General features: G+C 42.8%; 1 protein-coding gene across 4 annotated transcripts in view; it reads left to right on the forward strand.

Moving 5' to 3' along the window:
• Window positions 1-16001, forward strand: part of INTU (inturned planar cell polarity protein) — an 88507-nt gene that overhangs the window by 45639 nt on the left and 26867 nt on the right. For 3 of the 4 annotated variants that reach the window (XM_073641517.1, XM_073641502.1, XM_073641525.1), the window contains exons 4-5: window positions 3632-3835; window positions 14818-14936. In XM_073641517.1, coding sequence (XP_073497618.1) covers window positions 3632-3835; window positions 14818-14936 — 323 coding nt within the window. The remainder of the gene's footprint in view (window positions 1-3631; window positions 3836-14817; window positions 14937-16001) is intronic. The other variant, XM_073641508.1, reaches the window with a different exon arrangement.

Genomic DNA, 16001 nt, shown 5'->3' on the forward strand with positions numbered 1-16001 from the left:
TGTACCTATTATTAAAAATTTCAGACCTCTCCATTCTTTGTAGGTAGGAATCGACAGTTTATCAAATACATACTTTCCCCACTGTATAATTTTAGATAGAAATAAAACAAACTTTGCATAAATCAATAGTACAGATGACAAATATAAAGTTTGTAAAATATGTTATTAGATAGCTTTACTGTGAATTTCCAGTCTCAGGCTTTTCTTAGGGTACAGCTCACTAAATGCTTCACAGTCTATGAAGAGGGGAGGAGGGAGGGAGCAAGTTTGTTGTGTATCATACTCCAGGAACAAAGAAACTGATAACAGAGCTAATAACTTGATGTTTTGGCTTCTATACCTACAGTTAGGTCCATATATATTTGGACAGAGACAATATTTTTCTAATTTTGGTTCTAGACATTACCATAATGAATTTTAACCAAAACAATTCAGATGCAGTTGAAGTTCAGACTTTCAGCTTTCATTTGAGGGTATCCACATTAAAATTGGATGAAGGGTTTAGGAGTTTCAGCTCCTTAACATGTGCCACCCTGTTTTTAAAGGGAGCAAAAGTAATTGGACAGATTAAATAATTGTAAATAAAATGTTCATTTCTAGTACTTGGTTGAAAACCCTTTGTTGGCAATGACTGCCTGAAGTCTTGAACTCATGGACATCACCAGACGCTGTGTTTCCTCCTTTTTGATGCTCTGCCAGGCCTTCACTGCGGTGGTTTTCAGTTGCTGTTTGTTTGTGGGCCTTTCTGGCTGAAGTTTAGTCTTAACAAGTGAAATTCATGCTCAATTGGGTTGAGATCAGGTGACTGACTTGGCCATTCAAGAATATTAGACTTCTTGGCTTTAATAAACTCCTGGGTTGCTTTGGCTTTATGTTTTAGGTCATTGTCCATCTGTAGTATGAAACGACGACCAATCAGTTTGGCTGCATTTGGGTGGATCTGAGCACACAGTATGGCTCTGAATACATCAGAATTCATCCGGCTGCTTCTGTCCTGTGTCACATCATCAAACACTAGTGACCCAGTGCCACTGGCAGCCATGCATGCCCAAGCCATCACACTGCCTCCGCCGTGTTTTACAGATGATGTGGTATGCTTTGGATCATGAGCTGTACCACGCCTTCGCCATACTTTTCTCTTTCAATCATTCTGGTAGAGGTTGATCTTGGTTTCATCTGTCCAAAGAATGTTCTTCCAGAACTGTGCTGGCTTTTTTAGATGTTTTTTAGCAAAGTCCAGTCTAGCCTTTTTATTCTTGATTCTTATGAGTGGCTTGCACCATGCAGTGAACCCTCTGTATTTACTTTCATGCAGTCTTCTCTTTATGGTAGATTTGTATATTGATACGCCTACCTCCTGGAGAGTGTTGTTCACTTGGTTGGCTGTTGTGAAGGGGTTTCTCTTCACCATGGAGATTATTCTGCGATCATCCACCACTGTTGTCTTCCGTGGACGCCCAGGTCTTTTTGCATTAATGAGTTCACCAGTGCTTTCTTTGTTTCTCAGGATGTACCAAACTGTAGATTTTGCCACTCCTAATATTGTAGCAATTTCTCGGATGAGTTTTTTTCAGTTTTTGCAGCTTAAGGATGGCTTGTTTCACCTGCATGGAGAGCTCCTTTGACCGCATGTTTACTTCACACCAAAACCTTCCAAATGCCAGCACCACAGCTCAAATCAACTCCAGGCCTTTTATCTGCTTAATTGAGAATGGCCTAACGAAGGGATTGCCCACACCTGTCCATGAAATAGCCTTGGAGTCAATTGTCCAATTACTTTTGGTCCCTTTAAAAACAGGGTGGCACATGTTAAGGAGCTGAAACTCCTAAACCCTTCATCCATTTTTAATGTGGATACCCTCAAATGAAAGCTGAAAGTCTGAACTTCAACTGCATCTGAATTGGTTTTTTTTAAATTCATTGTGGTAATGTCTAGAACCAAAATTAGAAAAATGTTGTCTCTGTCCAAATATATATGGACCTAACTGTATATAAGTCCTCATCAATCCTGTTGCTGTATTTTCCCTGTATATTGTATAGAAGCTAGCTTCCCAAAAGTATATGAGCTCAAAGAAAAAACAAACAAGCATCAAGCATACAGAGAGAACATACAGTATACTGGACTATTGATTTATGCACAGTTTATTGAAAGTTTAAATATGCTTTAAGAAGTAATTACCTTAATCTTGTTATCCTGTTCACTCTAGCAATTCTTCTGAGATGAGTGCAGGCCTTCCTTCTTTCTGAATGTGTTTACTTTTTACCCTTGTGTGTAGAGGAGCTTCACTGGAGCTGGAGTGCAGCACTGACTTATCTCAGCTAAGACAAAGCCTAGATCCTCAGGCTACATTCACACCATAGGCGTAGCCAGGATCAAAACTGGCGGGGGGAGCCAGAACCTCATACTGTTCCGCAGAACATTCATACTGCACACCTCAGCTGCTGCAGAACCTCATACTGCACACCCCTACACTTGAAAATAAAGCCTGCACCTTAAGAAGATGTGGTGAATGCAGTCTATTTATTCCAACTGTCAATTGATGTTGATGTGTTACTGAAGATGAGCAATCCTGTCCTGGGCGTCCTTTTGGGCAGCTATGAGGTGTACCTGACTGGTGCTAAAAAAGAAAAAAAAAGGAGTGTTAGTCTGTGTGCTACCCGGCTTTCATTGTTTTTGGTACAGATAAGAGAGGGAGGGAGGGGAGGGATGGATGGAGGGAGGGATAGATAGATGAATACATGGAGGGATAGATAGTGTGATAGACAGATGACAGCTACAGACAGCAAATAGTACATTGTACATATCGCACCTATAGTTCACACATTGTACAGAGAGCACATAATAATCACCTATAATATTAGCATTAGTTACCTTCCTGTGACAGAGATGAGCATTAGTACTTTCACTTTCTCCATCTCGGGGCCCAGGAATCGGATCCTGTGCAGGGCAGGCACCCCTCCCCCTCCTCCCTCTGGTGAAGACGGCAGAAGACAGGACAGAGGGGGGGGGGGGGATTTCCCCCTGCAGTCTGGAGCCGGTGCAGGACGGGAGCACTGCAGCATACAAGTGAGTTTTGATACGTGCGTGCCCCTGCTTCTATGGGGGGGGGCAGCTGCCCCCATGCCCCTCGCTGGCTACGGCCATGATTCACACACAGCGTTTTTGCGGATCCGTTTTTTGCAGTAAAATGCAGTGTCTCTGGGCATCCCAGCAAAGTCAATGGGTTTCAAGATATGACATTCAGACACATCGTTTTGTGAGGATCCGTTTTTGGGCTCAAAAACGGATCCTCACAAAGAATGAGCATTTCAGTTTGTGCGGCGTTTTTCTAAACTGCTTTTGCTATTGAAAACAGCAGCAAAAAGGCTGTGTGTGAATGTAGCCTTAGATCAGGAATATAACAGCCAATTATAGGACATTTCATAACTTTCCCAAATTCCTATGAAAAAATATTCAGCACATTCTGCATTGAACTACTGTATCCAATTTATTATATATTTTTGGAGTCTGTCCATTTTATACCGACTCCGACGCCACCAAAATGGGCTCAGACTCCACGACTCTGACTCCACACCCCTGCTATAAAGTATAGATTTATACATCTATTCTCTACTGCTTCTTTCCAAAAAGGTGAAACTGACATTTGAAACAACTGTGTTCGATGCTCAAATTCCATCTCCACCTATAAATCCTATGCCACATCCACCTATGAGCAACATGACAAGGCTAATCTGGGGCGAAGAACATACCAACCACCAGGAAATCTTGCAAGAGATGCCTCACATAGCAATGTACTTGTCACTCAGACTCGACTCTGACAATTCAAAAGAAGAGGTAAGTGACATTAGTATAAAGTTTTTGATTATTTATAGGGCAGCGATTTGAAAATCTCAGTAAAAGGCTGATTTCCCTTCCCTTGACCTATTTTTCCACTTTAGTAGCAGTGATTCATAACATTTTCATGACAATTGCTTGAGTAACTCAATCTGTATTTATTACACTGGTGTCTGATTACTAAATGTCCATAAGGCTCCATTCAGACATCCATTGTTCACGTCCATGTTTTGTACATTTTTTTTTCTTTGACCCATAATGTTATTGAGTCCTACATCTGTTTTAAAACCTTTTCAATATTTCTCATCTGCGAGACTCAGCGTATGTCCTATTCTCATCTGGTTTGCAGATAACCGTAAATTTTAATTGCTGAAACTTTAATTGTTGAGTCTTATCTGGTAAGGTCAGATGTGAAAACTGAAGACAGAAGTTGTACTTGTGTTTAATCCGTTTTTCACTGATCTATTGGTGAAACCTGGTAACAGATCCCCTTTAATTCCAAAATAACCAATTGCTAGATGGCTATGTCTTACTGAGAGCATGAAAGTGTCTTCTTAAACTTAGCGGTTCCCGATGAAACATGGTTTGGATACTGATCTGTGGTAATTAACCAAAATTTGGTGTTAGCAGTAATCTCGGGTACCTGAGTCTTATTCTTATGTGATGTCATCTACTGATTCTTTTCCCCCTTTATCCTCATTATTTGGCAGATGGTTAAAGGGGTTTTTCCACCCATTACATTTTTGTAATATACTCTGATGCCTGATCTGTGAGGCGTCTGCCACTTGCTTGCAGAGGTGACATGGCAACCTGGCTAGTCCATTCTATTGCATTGGATCCCAAGGGTTGACCTCCATTTACCTGACCTTTCATGGCTTTCTTGTCCTGGGTGACCGATTACTGATCTGCTAGATGTATGTGTAGATAGATAGATATATATCTATCTCTATCTATCTATATCCGAACTCTTGGGTTTTTGGACTTAAGGCAGCCTCACCGGTTATTAGAGGTGCTGTAATTTAATTGGAAAATTTACATTCCCTCTAAAGAGGACCTGTCATGAGGTGACAACTCGCCAGTATTTGCTATTAGTGCAGTCTCATTTCCCCTTTGAGTATTCCGTTTTGTTTTTTTCTACATATCCGCCATACGGTTCAAGAGATATGGGCCTTTTAATCTACAGGGTGGGCCATTTATATGGATACACCTAAATAAAATGGGAATGGTTGGTGATATTAACTTCCTGTTTGTGACACATTAGTATATGGGAGGGGGAAAACTTTTCCAGATGGGTGGTGACCATGGCGGCCATTTTGAAGTCGGCCATTTTGGATCCAACTTTATTTTTTTCAATGGGTTTGAAATCGTACCGGTTTTATCACCGGCTCCCTGCATTCGCAGGTTTTCCCACTCGTGAATGTGACCTCATCTGCGTACTGGTGGCCAGTTATTCCATACTGTCTTTACGTTCCCATGAACAGTTTGTGTATGTGCAGGACAGAGTGGGGTTTGGGATGTTTCATACAGAGCTAATAATATACCAATCCTCTGTCCAGTAGTCTGCTCTGCCGATATACAGGTGCCATGTACATATAATGGGGAACTTTTATGTAATGTTCTTCTGCTAATTGTTTTCTGTTGGAAGAGAGCGCACAAGTTGTATTGGATTTCTGCCCTAGGGCATTACAGGCACACAGTGGTGTTTGGGGTTCATATTAGAAGGCAAACTTAAAGTGTGCGCCAAATCTATGCCCTGAGGGCTGTGTGAATAGTCTTAGAAGCAGGCCCTGGTGCATCCCAGTATAAGTCAGTGGGGTCCATTAGGCTCCAGTGTTATCCGTCATTCAGTGGATGTGGAGCTGCCTATTGGTTTACATTGCAGTTTCCGCTGCCTGGGAAGATCTGCTGAACATGAAGACCATCTCACATTTTTTTGCCATGTATGTAATGTTTGTGTATATCTGTGCTACTTCGTCTTGCGTATGGAGTTCGCCCAGGAGCAGAATCCTCTCCACGACACCGGGCTAATATGAACTATTGCTCACATTTCTGACTACTTTGGCGTAATGATAGTGAACTATTTAACAACCGGTGAATTAATGATCACCTACTGAGACGATCACTCATCTAACGGTTGTTTAATCTTAACATCAGGCAGTCCAATCTAATGTCTATGGCCAGCGTTACTGAATATGCAATAGTCACACACCAGTTTTCTCCAATTCCCTCCGCGACAGCACACCTGGAGGTTGCTTCCCCATCCTAATTAGGGACAGGAAACTCAAGAGGTTAAATAGCCCCTCCCCTATACTATCCCCAGTGTTTTCCTGTCCCTATGGGATGAAGAGGTTCCTAGGGTAGCTGTGGCCTGCGAGCAGTGCCCTATTAACATACCTGAGCCGGGCTGCAGGGATCGAGCGCCGTTTTTCCTTCCTCCCCTGTTAGCTCCCGTTCCCTCTGGAGCGGGACCTCCTCACTCTCCTGCGCCTTCAGGTAAAGCTGAGTGGGTGGTGGGCTGGCGTCCCCCTTTAGCTCCCCAGCCTGTAGATTGATCCTCCGTCCTCCATGGCAGCGTCCGGTGCGCATGCAGGAAGTACGCGGTGTTCGGCCGGCGATGTCACTTCCGGTTTGTGTTCTATAATGGAACGCATGGGGCTGTGGCGGGAAATTTGAAACCGCGGTTTTTCCCTAAAATGGAGGAAAACTTCCACCTGATTGGTGGGAGTTGGTGCTGGATCTTGGTTCCTTCTATAAAAAGGCCCAGATGAGAAGACACCGATAAGGTAGGACAGAAAATGTCTATCTATGGAAGGTGTTGTCTCAAAGCCTGCATCTGCAGAGTCCGGCGCGAACCCAGCCCCAGTAAGTACTCCTGGGATAGGTTATTCCCAACTCTCTTGAGCAGGATCCGAAAAGTTTAAATACAGCCCCCCCTTTTAATTTTAGGGAGACAAGGATCCTGCACCGAAAGTGGGTGAAAGTACTACAATACGCAAATGTGCCATTTGTAGAAAAAAAGCTTACCTCAGGCTATAAGAAACCCCTGTGCCAGAGATGTACGGAGAATATTGTGAAAGAGGAACAGCCGTCCCTTATGGAAGAAGTTAGGGGAATGGTCTGACAGGAAATACAGTCCTCACTAGCTTCCTTCTCACAGTCCTTCCAGCAAGCGAGGGCTGAGGGTCCTCCCCCGGCCAAAAAGAGGAAGTATCTAGTCAGGGATACTTCAGACTCCGAGGAGAACTTTTCTATGGAAGAGCTTGAAGAAGGTGATCTGAGTGCAGATCTTGAAAGTAAAGAGGACAAAAAGAACTATTTTTTGTCAGAAAATATGGAAGAGTTGTTATTGCAAGTGAGGGACACTATGCAGGTGGAGGAAGAGAAGAAAACCCGTACAATCCAGGATGAGATGTTTGGGGGCTTGAAGTCGAAGAAAAAGCTAGTGTTCCCGGTGCACGACAATATCCGTAGTCTCATCATGGATGAATGGGAGTTTCCGGAAAAAAGGTTAAATATTGCTGGAGAAATTAAAGCGAGATTCCCGCTAGATGAGAGTATAACTAAAGCATGGTCAGAGATTCCAAAAGTAGATGTTCAAGTTGCAAGGGTGGGGAAAAAGACGACCCTTCCATTCGAAGACTCCTCCCAACTAAAGGATCCAATGGAGAGGAAGATGGACAGGCGATTGATGAAGACATGGGAAACTTGTGCGGCTTCCCTGAGGACAAATATCGCCTCGACTTGTGTAGCACGATCCATATTCCTTTGGTTGCAGCAATTAGAGGATCATCTCTGGAAAGGTACTCCTAGGGAGGACCTTCTTGCATCTCTTCCCCTACTGCAGAAAGCCACAGGATTCTTAGTGGATGCCTCTGCAGAGTCTGTTAGAATTGCAGCAAGATCGGCAGTACGATCCAATTCCACGCGAAGGGCTTTATGGCTGAAAATGTGGAGGGGAGATAATGTGTCAAAATCAAAGCTTTGTTCCATCTCGTTTAAAGGAGAATATATGTTTGGTTCGGCCTTGGATGAGCTATTAGAAAAAGCTAAGGACAAGAAAAAATCTTTACCAGTTCCAAAAAAACTTTAGGAAGAGGCCATTTCTTCCATCTTGGCAACAGCAGTATTTTTCAAAACTCAAGAAAAGACAGACAATGACGCCAGGAGGGTAGGAGGCAGGATTGCAAGTTTACTTCCACAGTGGCGGCTAATATCAACAGACAGTAAGATACTGGAGATAGTGGAAACTGGAGTCAAAATCGACTTCGCTGCTTACCTACCAAGAAGAGTAGAGATGATAACCTTGTCTTCCTCAAGATTGCAGAAAGTCCTAATATCAGGTTTTCAGGATTTACAAAATGCAGGAGTAATATCAACAGTTCCTGGCAGAGAACGAGGAGAAGGTCACTACTCTCGAATATTCTTGTTAAAAAAGGCATCAGGTGCCTACAGGATAATTCTCAATCTGAAATGTCTCAATCAATATGTAAAATACAGAAGATTCAAGATGGAATCTTTAAAGTCCACAATTCTACTGATTGGGGAAGATTTTTTGATGGCAACAATAGATCTACAAGAGGCGTACTATCATGTGCCAATTCATCCTTCTTACCGGAAGTTCCTCAGATTTGCTGTAAGTCAAAATCAAAGAATACATCATTTTCAGTTCAACGTGCTTCCCTTCAGGATTTCGTCGGCTCCCCGCTTGTTCACAAAGCTCGTGGCGGAAGTGGTGGCTTTTGTAAGAAGACGGGATATCAGTATCGTCTGGACGATTTTTTTTATTAATGGCTCCCTCAGTCCCAATATTGAAGGAGCATCTCCAGATGACTCTTCATACTCTGGAATCATTGGGATGGCTGATAAATCGCGACAAGTCGGATCTACTTTTGTCCACCAAGAAGACCTTTTTGGGGATTCTTCTAGATTCCCAGCAGCAGGCCTCGTTTTTGCCAAGGCAAAAGCAAATTCAGCTAAGGTTGAAAGTCCATGCACTAATGAACCAGAACAAGGTCTCAATAAGCAGATCAGTCCTCGAACTAAGAGAATTGAAAGTAGTGGAAGAGACACTTCTGGCAGCCGAGTCCCTACTCCAGGGGTCGCATGTCAGAATATACTCGGACAATATGACAACGGTAGCCCACCTGAGACATCAGGGAAGCACAAGGAACAGAAACCTGCAATTAATCTCAGCAATCTCCCTGTCTGCTCTGCACCTGAAGGGCTCCGACAATTATCAGGCAGATTTATTAAGCAGAAGGGACATTCATCCAGGAGAATGGAGTCTGAACTGGAAGATATTCCATATGATTGTACAGAAATGGGGAAATCCAGAAGTGGATCTGTTCGCAAACCACGAGAACGCGAAAGTAAAAACCTTTTTCTCCCTGGACCCCAAGGATCCGGCAGCGGGGATAGACGCGTTTGCTCATCCTTGCAATGTCAGACTCGTGTATGCGTTGCCCCCAATTCCCTTGTTACCAAGGACTTTACAAAAAATCAGGGCCGAAACAGTAAAAACAATCCTCATAGCTCTGATGTGGCCTAAAAGGGCATGGTTCGGAATATTTTACAGTTTGAAGGTGGCTGATCCGTTGATTCTTCCTCAGATACACGATCTGCTGCATCAGGGTCCGATCTACCATCCAACCCCTCAAAATCTCTCCTTAGCAGCCTGGCTAAGAGGCTAGAGGCTTTTCAGAGGAGGTGATCCATAGCAGGTCACAAACTCCATTTATGGAAAGATCTGGAAGACCTTCAAGCTGTGGTATGTCCCTCATACACTAGATCCCTTTCAGCCGAATATATCTAAGATTCTGGATTTTTTGCAAAGCGGTCTGTCTAAAGGATTAAGACCAAGCACTCTAAAGGTCCAGATCTCTGCCTTAAGCTCCTATTTTGATACGGACTTGGCCCAAAACAGATTGATTAGGAGATTCATGACTGCTGCATCACGAGTGAACCCGACGAGACCAAGAAATGTTCCGCCTTGAGATCTCAATACGGTTCTTAAAGGTCTTACCATGCAACCTTTCGAGCCAATATCTGAATCTCAAATAGACAAGCGGTCATGGAAAGCAGCGTTGTTGGTAGCCCTGACTACAGCTAGGAGAGTGGGGGAAATTCAAGCACTTTCCATCAGAGAGCCTTACTTTCGAGTTCTGGAAGACAAAATCATCCTCCAGTTGGAGCCTTCATTTCTTCCCAAAGTCTCATCTGAATTCCATATGTCTCAGCTTATAATCTTTCCATCCTTTTGTCAGAATCCATCAAATAGCAGGGAAGAGGAGTTCCACTCGCTGGATGTTAGGAGGACTATCATCTTCTACTTAAGTCAGGCTGTGATCCTTTCTCCAGGACTCAGTCTATTTGTACAATATGGAGGCCCCAGCAAAGGGAAGAAAATCTCTAAAAACACGCTGGCAAATTAGATTAAAAAAGCGATTTGCGAGGCATACAAAAATCAAGATTTACTTCCTCCAGAATCCTTGAAAGCTCATTCCACCGGAGCCATGTCTGTCTCCTGGGCTGAAAAGGCAAGCGCATCCGTCGAGTAGATTTGCAGGGCAGCTACATGGTCATCCGTCCATACCATTGCTAAACATTATAGATTGGATGTAATGTCAAATAGAGACCTAGCATTTGGAAGGAAAGTCCTTCTGGCGGTTGTCCCTCCCTAAAATTCATTCTTTGGTATTGCTCCATGTGTGCTGTCGTGGAGGGGATTGGAGAAAATAGAATTAGTCTTGCCCGTAATTCGGTTTCTAAGACCCTCCACAACAGCACGAGTTATTCCCACCCTTTCTTGATTTATATGAGAAACTCCTTTAGTGTTAATAAATATTTTTGAAGCATTCATCTTGTGTGGTCCTTTGAAAACACTGGGGATAGTATAGAGGAGGGGCTATTTTAACCTCTTGTGTTTCCTGTCCCTAATTAGGACGGGGAGGCAATCTCCAGGTGTGCTGTCGTGGAGGGTCTTAGAAACCGAATTACTGGTAAGACTAATTCTATTTTATGCCTTGGCTGAATGGTTGCAGATACAGTGGGTCATACCCAGTCATTTAGTGCGGCCGGTGCTCGCTGCTGGGAGCTTATTGTTCGTGCACTAAAAGGGCACATATGTACAGGATCTCCACAACTGGCACGATGAGTGCCATCCGCTTAGCCAAAGCAGGGGTAGCTTCCGTCCAAACACATTAGATGGCTGTCAGCCGATCGTTCAGCCATCGTCTCTCCTATACACAGGAGTGCTCGCTCGGCCGAGCGCTCCTGTGTTCTGTATGGGAGAGTCTCTGCCAGATGTGTGTAGCTGCATCTTATCTCAGGGAAAGCCAAAGGATCTGATATCCGACGTGCCAGATCAATAACTCTCCCCAACAATCAGTTGTCCGTAGGGCTCCCAGATGTTAGTGTTGGCCAAACCCATCATTATCGGTGGGTTTGGCTGATAAGTCTGATGGGTATGGGGGGTTTATAGTTATAACAGCCAGAGCTCATCCCTGCGCACGGACAGCCCAATAGCCATGTGTGATCTGATAAACCTACAGTGCCAGTATCAACCACCTTAAAGCCAGCTTTTATATGGTCATACCTGCTGACGGACAACTTCCAACAAAATGGGCCCTGGCAGATATGCCAAGTTTGGGTCTCAAGTTCACCAGAAATCTGGAGCATCTTGTAAATCTTCTCCAGTCGCTGTCTTCTTCCCTGTAGTGTAGTGTACCCTTAAGGATGGCCAGCTCCAGTACATTATAACTTAAGGTGCTTGTAGATTCGGCGTACTTCTAACTCCCTATTACATCTTATTCTCTCTTTGTTGCCTAGCGACCTGTTTCTGGCATTTTCCTTGAGATCATGTATCTTTTGTGCTTCCTTCCTTTTTTTTTATTTTCTTTTTGTTTTATATAAAGCTTGAGGGTCTGATGTAACGGACTGTTTCGCTGAGCTGAAATTCAGAGGCCTAATTAAATTAGATTAGAAGAATCGGCTTTAACCGTCTCCTTTGTGGGACAGAGAACCTTTGCACCAGTCTTATATTCGTTTTTTTTCCACAATTTAGCAGACTTTTTTTACGACTATTTTTGTTGTTTTTAAATATTTTTTTTAATGTTAAGATTTCCTGGGATTTTTTTTTCACTTATTGAGAATAGCTGGAGTAGTTTTGGAAAAATAGGTCTTTTGATGACCGGCTGCAGCAGTTGCATGACTACTACACTGTAAGTGACCATTGCTGCCAACCGCTGGGCTTAGCAGACATGTTGATGTAGATGGCATATGACTGCTGAGTCTAGCCGTGACGTGACCGCTGCTGCCTGTCAAAGCCCGAGGGCTGAAGCATTGCTGAGCGAGTCTAGCCAAGTTTATTATTTTTACCTTCCCCATTTTATAGAATAAAGAAACAGAATCACGGAAAATCTTACTGAAGGCAGAGCGTGATCTTCTGAAGTTTGTTAGTCAATGTGAGATCTTATTACATGTTATATATAAATGTTTTAAAAGGTGTTATCTCATCTTCTTAGTGAAGTAAAATTGAAAAGTGCTTATAAATACAACCAACTTTATGAATTACCTTTTATTAAAAAATACTCTTCGTCCTCATGAAAGGACAGATTTTTAGTTAATAGTTTACTGCTCATTGCCAAAGTTACCGGCCACCTAACACAGTTTATCAGAGGTAGCTGGTTTCCTAGGCAAGAAGTGCAATGCTTACAAGGTCTTTTCTATAGATTTTGTAAGCGCAGCCCTGAAGTCTGCTGAATCTGGCCAGCTTCAGTGCCCCTTCGCTTCTCTGATGGAGCCTTTGCTTGCAGTATCGTAGAGAGCACAGTTCGGGCCAGTAGTGCAACAATTATACTGGTCCGCACTGTCAATCATCAGGAGTACACCGGACCCTTTCAACCTAGAAGCCGAGAGGCAGGGGGGTGGTACGCTCCTGAAGGAGAGAATGATACAATCCTTTAAATGCTTTTAATATTACTGACTAATTTGGTTCCTTGAAAAGCTGGTTAATAATATGGCTCCCAGATCACGGGGCTGTAAATCTGCTCAGTTATATGGTCGTGAGGAATTTCTCCCCATGTCTTGTGCTTAGGGCCAGTAGGAAAATGCTGCCATAAGGGACTAACTGTCACACATAGGTGTCTTATCTAACACTGCTAGGCCAGGTAAGGCGTTGTTCACACGTGTTTATGACCTGGGCGTACATCCACCATTATGTATGCTACCAGCTCACAGTCTGCGGCTGTCCCTCTACAAATAAGGGTCTCCAGCGCTGTGATAAATGACACTGGCGTTTTCTTATTCCCCACATGATGTACTACCACACATGCTATCAGCACTGACAGCAATCAAAACCTTACTGCTACCAAATCCCATATTGTGGGGAATGGAAACTTCGCTTCTTGAAGAAGAACATGTGCCACTCATTGGGTTGTTGTTTTAATTTTTCACTTCAGTAGTTTGGTAAAGTCGGGGAATATGCTGAGCACACAGAGTGGACTATAGGGATTATCCAGTGGTGAAGGCAATGCCTTTGAAGTGGGAAAATCTGCTTTGAATCTTTACTATTTTGGTCCAGGCCACATCAATACCCTTGGAGACACTTGAAGAAATACAGTCATATGCGGTCTGCAAATTGAAGGTTTATTTTTATAAAATAAGACATGCATAACATCTGAAATAAAATAAAAATGTTTTCTATAGGTGTCTATAACTATAAGATGCAAGGGCATAAAACGGAGAAAGGAGCTGGAAGTCAACGATTATATATGGCCTGATCAATAGTCTGTGTCTGCCCGGAGGAGTCATATTGGCATACGTCAGAAAAATATCAGAACTTTTATAATGTTATGTGATAAAAGTTTTTAAATGGGCTTCAGTGTTAGTGTGCCTTTGTTAGACCAGGTACAAGCATTTTTGTGCATTGAAACAAATTCAACACGCTGAAATGTATTTAAGACTTAAAGAGGTATTCCCATCTCCAAAATCCTATCCCAATATGTAGTGGGTGTAGTAGTAATAATAATAATAATAATAATAATAGCAAATACCTCTAATTAGAAATTTAGTATAGTTTTTCTAATTCACTATGTTTCTTTCCTCATGTGCAGGCATTGCAGGACCTTAGGAATCCATGGTTATGACTACTAGCAACTAGCTAACTGTCAGTATATCGGTGGTCGTAACCATGGATACCGAAGGTCCTGCAATGCCTGCACATGAGGAAAGAGACAAAGAGAATCAGAAAAACTATACTACATTTCTAATTGGAGGTATTTGCTAATATTATCATTATTACACCTACTACATGTTGGGATAGGATCTTGGAGATGGGAATACCCCTTTTAAGCAAAATAAATGTTTAAGGGCTATCCCCTTGTCCAAACGCCTGGGATAGACATAGACGTTGACAAATGGCTATCTTTCCATCCCCTTTTTATTGGGGAAACAGATGATACAAAGTGTTCAATCTCCTCTTCTGCCAGCAGGTCTCATACATACAGTCGTGGCCAAAAGTTTTGAGACTGACACAAATTTTGGTTTTCACAAAGTTTTGCTGCTTGAGTGATTTTAGATCTTTTAATCAGATGTTTCTATGCTATACTGAAATACAATTATAGGCATTTCATAAGTTTCTATACTTGTATTGAGAAATACATCAAGTTTATGCAAAGACTCAATATTTACAGTGTTGTCACTTATTTTTCAAGACTTCTGCATTTCCCTCTAGCATGCTGGATACCAGCATCTGGGCCAGAAAGGATTAGGATCTGGGGGGTTTTCTGGCCAAGGGCCTACAATTTCAGCCCCCCAGAATTTGTCAGTCTCAAAACTTTTGACCACCACTGCATGGGCCAGGAATCTTTGCCTGGGGATACTTTCTTGTGCTATGTTGTAAGTGAGGAAATTACTCAGGTGTCCTTGTGCATTGTAGCCGTGTGGTATGGCTGAAAATGTGCTAACTAATCTTCATTTAATAGCAGGAAATTGTCTACCAGTATCCGGTGTCAGAAGCCTCGCAGAAGCTGAAAAGTATCCGAGGATTATTTCTAACACTAAGTGATATGCTGCAAAATGTAACAGGAGCCTGTATTGTTAGGTAATGGTAACCATATCTCCATATATCTGTCGGGTCTTAGATCATTAAAGCAGTTTTCTCTAAATATTAACTAATACCAGCGCATACAAGTCCTTATATAGGTAGTCTGGGCAAATTAGAACTGCCCAGTGGACTGGATATGTAAAAAATAAATAACAAATTTGTTCACACTCGGTACCCACCTGGATCCAGCGCAGACTGCTTCATAGACGTCACAGAGACAATGAGTGGTGATGTCATCATTCCACCGGCTGCCTGTGATTGTCTGCAGTGGTCTGGTGACTTGAGCAATGCATCATCGGATTTTTTATGATGACGTGCTACTCAAAGTCACCAATCGCAGGCTGCTGTAGTCCAGTAGCTGATGGAACGGTGACAACCCTGCCTGCTATCTCAGCGCAGACCACAGAGCGGCATGTTGTGGATCCATGTGGGTGCTGGAAGTGATTATGCCAGATTCAGCTATTTCTTACATACCTCATCCCCTGGGCAAAGTTTGATTTTGCCCGGGCAACCCCTTTAAACTGGCTTCTTCAGATGAGTATTGAAATTCGCTGAATCTATTTTCCATGTCTGGGATAGATGGTGATCCTCACTGTGTGACTAAACCAGAAAAATTACTGTACAGTCAGGCCCCTTTCACACAGTCAGGATTTCCTTCTGCTTCAGATTGGCATGTGAATGAGGTATAATAAAGTACAATGATGCTGATGTGCAGTGCATTGTGTCCAGATTTAGGAGGTGTATGATTAGGGACTCTATGCGTTCCTAAGATCTTCCATAGTTGCCACGAAGAGGCATCTCAGTAGGCCGCTGCACCGCCACGCTCTGTTTGACCTTAATTGCACTGTGTGCATAGTGATTCTTACCATTTCACCAGTGGAGGGATTCATCCACAGCTCATATTTACTGGTGGGGTTTCTACTATTTACATGTTCTCTTGGGACATAAGAAAATAATATAGAGAAGCTACAAACCTACAGTATGGGACTGGCTGTACTCCATCTTTTGTGGTGTGTGGAATAGTTAATTGATATTGTTGAAAAAAGACACTGGTCCATCAAG

This window comes from Phyllobates terribilis, unplaced genomic scaffold (genome assembly GCF_046119375.1).
Source record: "Phyllobates terribilis strain yellow unplaced genomic scaffold, ASM4611937v1 Scaffold_1__5_contigs__length_1240528914, whole genome shotgun sequence".
Lineage (NCBI taxonomy): Eukaryota > Metazoa > Chordata > Amphibia > Anura > Dendrobatidae > Phyllobates > Phyllobates terribilis.